The following is a 4,316-nucleotide window of genomic DNA, read 5'->3' on the forward strand; positions in this document are numbered from 1 at the left end:
AAAGTCAAGGAGACTAGGACCTGTGGATGAGTCCATAGGGATATCCACCTGCAGCCCCTGGAGGATCCATGCCCAAAGGAGCAGGTGGATGCTCGAAGGAGGCTGTGACCCTGTGGGAAGCCCACACTGGAGCAGGGTCCTGGCAGGACCTGTGGAGCCATGGGAAGAGAAGCCCACGCTGGAACAGGTTTGCTGGCAGGACTTGTGACCCCATGCGGGAGCCCCGCTGGAGCAGCCTGTTCCTGTGGGACTGCACCCTGTGGAAGGGACCCACACTGGAGCAATTCATGAAGAATTGCAGCCTGTGGGAAGGACCCACAACCCCATGCTGGAGTAGAGGAGCAAGTATTCCAGCTATTGGAGCAGAGATTCCCTGCAGCCCCTGGTGAAGACCATGGGAAACAGAATTTCTTCTTTTGCTTCGCTTGCGTGTGGCTTTTGCTTTCCCTATTAAACTGTCTTTATCTCAAACCCAGGAGTTTTCTCACTTTTACCCTTCTGATTCTCCCCCACTGGTGGGGCAGTGAGGGAGCAGCTGTGCTGTGCTTAGTTTCCAGCTGGGGTCAAACCATGACAGAAACTTCGATGTACAGGAAAAATCTTTGGCTTTAGCTTACAAACTTCACTGCTCTGCTGTCAGTAAATTGTGCTCACTCCAGGCCTCCTAAAACCCAGTCTTAAAGAATAAAAATTCAAATTAACTTCCATCCTTCCTGTCAACTTGCACTGGCTTCAGCCAACAGACTAAAATTAAAGCGTTAAACAATGACTACAATAAAAAGCATAAGGAAGTAGTTGACTGGGAAAATTCTCTACAACCTCATGGGTTAACACATATTTAGAGATATGTTTCTATTCTAATATGAATAGCACTGAAAATCATTTGAGCAATCAAAAGATATCTCACTAGCAACAAACCCAACGTGAACTTACTTCACATCACGTTGAAGAGCAGCATCACTGATACACTTTAAGCCCAGATTTTTCAATGATCTACAAAACCACTTAAAAAAGCCTTTATCAAATAGGGTTGGTAAAGTACTCTTACTATCTCTCAGTTTTTCTCTACAGAAACAAATACAAAGGTTTTGCTCTGTTTAAAAAAGGTATAAAAAACCCACTTTAAGTTTGCAGTAACACTACTAGATCATAATGCAGCAAAAGTGAAGCAACAACTCAAAAAAAAAAAAAAAAAAAGAAAATTGGTTCCCACATCATTTACCTTTCAAGTGTCCAAGTTAGGAAGGCAGTCTTCTTACCTAACTGTACGCAACATAACATGTGTTATGAATGCCCTTCAAAGGAATCTCCCACACAGTCCTAAATCATGGTTTGTGATGAAGAGACGTGAATGTCCTGCCAAGCCTTTACTGTGTTTTCCAGTTGTTCCCCAGGAGTTTTAGTCTACCTGTTCATAACATCTCCAACTGATTTTTTACTTACTGCATTAAATTATTTCTTATAAACTTAGGTAATAATAGACATTTATTAAAACAAAACTAATTGTATTTTCAAGTCTGGCAGCCACTTAAGGAATTTTTTTTGGTGAAATGTAGGGTACTTATCCTCACACAAACATGTCACTTTCACATCACTCACTCACTAATATTAGTAATATTATTGTGGCATATGTTACTTTGCCTTCATGCAATAGGAAAGAGTTTCCTTTCATTTGTCGATAACATTTTATACCCACTCTATCCTACCAGGTGAAAGCTCTGGAGTTTCTGTGTGTTCTCGAGTCCCATTCCATTTCCAAGCAAATTCAACTTCACCTGTTTCAACCTGTCCTCCTTGAGTCTCAGTAGTTTCACTACAAACAGTTTGAGATTGCAGTGATGGTTGTCCTTGTTCAAGTTCAAAATTCATAATAAGGGAATCAACCAGAGAGTCCAGTTCATCCAGGTTCATAAAAGGTCGGGGTATCTTCTGGATAGGGTTGTTTGCAGAAGACAAGGCAAATAAACTGAAATAGTTGCTAAAATATCCACCTATGACAGAAATATTTTCTGCAAAGCTCCTGAGGGGGCTTGTGTTTCTGTACAACCCTATGAAGAACAGAGACAAGAAGAATCAAATGCAGCATTTTGCAAAGGCAGACCAAGTTGTCCTCCCTCTTGCTTTACAGGTCTCCTGTAGCCCACAGGTTACTATCAAGACAGGTGATAACCCAGATAAATACCTTGTAACATAGAAGAAACAATTCGACAGACTTCAGTTAGGCACTGCTCCAATTCCAAATATTTCACAGCAATCTTAGTGCTTTTCTTTATTTCTCGATACAGAGATTCTTCTCCTGGTAACTGAGATTCTATTTCTTTCTGTATTATCAAAGAACAGTTTAAAAAAAACCCAAATACATGACAATATATTAACTATTAAACATGCCTATTATGAATTCAGTCACATACAACAGGCCAATGCCAAAACACAAAATCCAACTGACACCAAGTCACACAAGTAAGATAGCACCAGAAAGAGTACAGATTGTTGACGAGGTTAAAAGAAGGCAAATGAAACTAAAATCCATAATAAACTTGGCTCTTAGGAGACAGATTAAATGATCTATCCTGGCTTTTAATTGAAAATACCAATAACTACAGCAGCAGCTATAAGTTACACTAGAATTACTGAACTTAAGGTTTTCAACTTAAAAGAAAACAAAACAGGTGCTTAGGCTTATGATGAGCATAAAATGAAGAAAGATAAAAGTACCTCCAGAAATACTTTAAGTGAAACAAAAATCAAAGAGTTTTAAGTGGAAATGTAGTAGCCAGAAAACTTAGCATCCCAATCACAGGAATGCTGCTGAGACAGGAACTGCTACCATGCAAATGTAAATATACAGAAGGTAGTTTCAATTCCTCTTCTTTGATAAATGTATTCTTCAAATTTAAATGCCAGACTCAAAGAATACACATTTTGCGAAGCATTTCTCTTACCTTTCTGCAGTAAGAGATGTTATTTTCAAGGAATCTGGCTAATGCCACAGCGTTATCCTTTATTCGATTTTGAATCTACAAAGAAACTTTTAATTATATTGTACACTTGACTGAAGTCAAAGTACATTAATATTTTAAAAGGATAAGAATGAATAATGGCACACTATTAAGAAAAATACTCTAAAGCAGAAATAATGTTTTCCGCAACATAACATGGAATTTTTCAAATGTTAACAGGCTACTTCCTTATATTTTACTCGGTATTATGTGAATCATCTAGTATCATCTACTTCACAATTTACCACCTAAGTAAATTAAAAGCACAAAAGAACAGACTGTACCTTAAAAAAACCCTCTATGATCAAGTGCCTTCAAGATATAGTAGTAGTTTTTAATCTTACTTTCATCTCACCTCATTTTGTGGACATTGTTTCAGAAGTTTTTTCTGTACCATTCTTGCTTTCTCCTGTACAGCATCAATGAGAAATTCCAGACCCAAGCCTACTCCATCATAAATGGCAAGTACAAATTCCTTTTAAAAAAAAGGTTCAAAATGCAATGATTAAAGAAACTGATTTGGTCTTAAAAATTTAAATTAAAAGAAATTTTCTGTAGTGGGCTAGAAACAATTTTGTTTTCAGCAAATTGTTCAGTGCAGGCCTATTCAGTCACCTGTCATTCTTGGACCACTGGTGCTCAGCACTGTAACCTCCTTTTCCTAACTTTGTTCAGATTTCTGAAAACTCAGTGTGGTACTTAAACACAGATTACTGAAATATAAGTATTGAATTTCAGTGAAACAGGTAGACTTGTATAATCTCAATGCAGATACAATCCTATAAGCACAGTATTTCTTTCTCTTTACAAGTGTAAGTTACACAGATTTAAAGTGAAGCTTTTAAGGGAAAAAAATGTCAAAGGTGTTAACACATCTGTTTTCACCATAAAAATGAAAGTACTATATATACTTAATATAGTTGGTGAAATTGTTATTTGTAACAATTTGCTTCTGAGCAGTTACTAAGTGCGACAGCAACATTAAAATTACTATTCATAATTACTATTTTTTTACCTGTAGACTAGATGCAGGAATATTGTTCTCTTCAGGAAATGAAATATCAGCTGTTGTGACTACTGCCAAGTGTCCAATGTATTTCATTGTCTGTTTTACTGTTTGGTTTACTTTGCTCCATGCTTCTGTTACCATTGAGGATATATCTGAAGAACATCCCTGAGAAACAAAGGCACATCGTTCACTGAAAGCACTTGTGGTCAAAGAGTACATACTTTCTGTAATGCAAGATTTTGTAGCATGCAATAGTTCAAGGAATTTTTAGCTTTACATCTTTCTAATTACAGTGACTTATCTATCAC

The 4,316-nt window shown here is 37.3% G+C and overlaps 1 protein-coding gene across 1 annotated transcript in view; it reads right to left on the reverse strand.

Moving 5' to 3' along the window:
* Positions 1-481: 481 nt before the first annotated feature.
* KIF14 (kinesin family member 14) overlaps positions 482-4,316 on the reverse strand; it is a 22,360-nt gene continuing 18,525 nt past the window's right edge. The window contains exons 20-24 of the mRNA XM_017832878.1: positions 4,015-4,173; positions 3,355-3,474; positions 2,943-3,017; positions 2,183-2,321; positions 482-2,048 (exon numbers count right to left, since the gene is read on the reverse strand). Of these exons, the coding sequence (XP_017688367.1) occupies positions 1,687-2,048; positions 2,183-2,321; positions 2,943-3,017; positions 3,355-3,474; positions 4,015-4,173 (855 nt within the window). The 3' untranslated portion in view covers positions 482-1,686. The remainder of the gene's footprint in view (positions 2,049-2,182; positions 2,322-2,942; positions 3,018-3,354; positions 3,475-4,014; positions 4,174-4,316) is intronic.

The sequence above is a fragment of the Lepidothrix coronata genome, unplaced genomic scaffold (assembly GCF_001604755.1).
Source record: "Lepidothrix coronata isolate B3197 unplaced genomic scaffold, Lepidothrix_coronata-1.0 Scaffold209, whole genome shotgun sequence".
Lineage (NCBI taxonomy): Eukaryota > Metazoa > Chordata > Aves > Passeriformes > Pipridae > Lepidothrix > Lepidothrix coronata.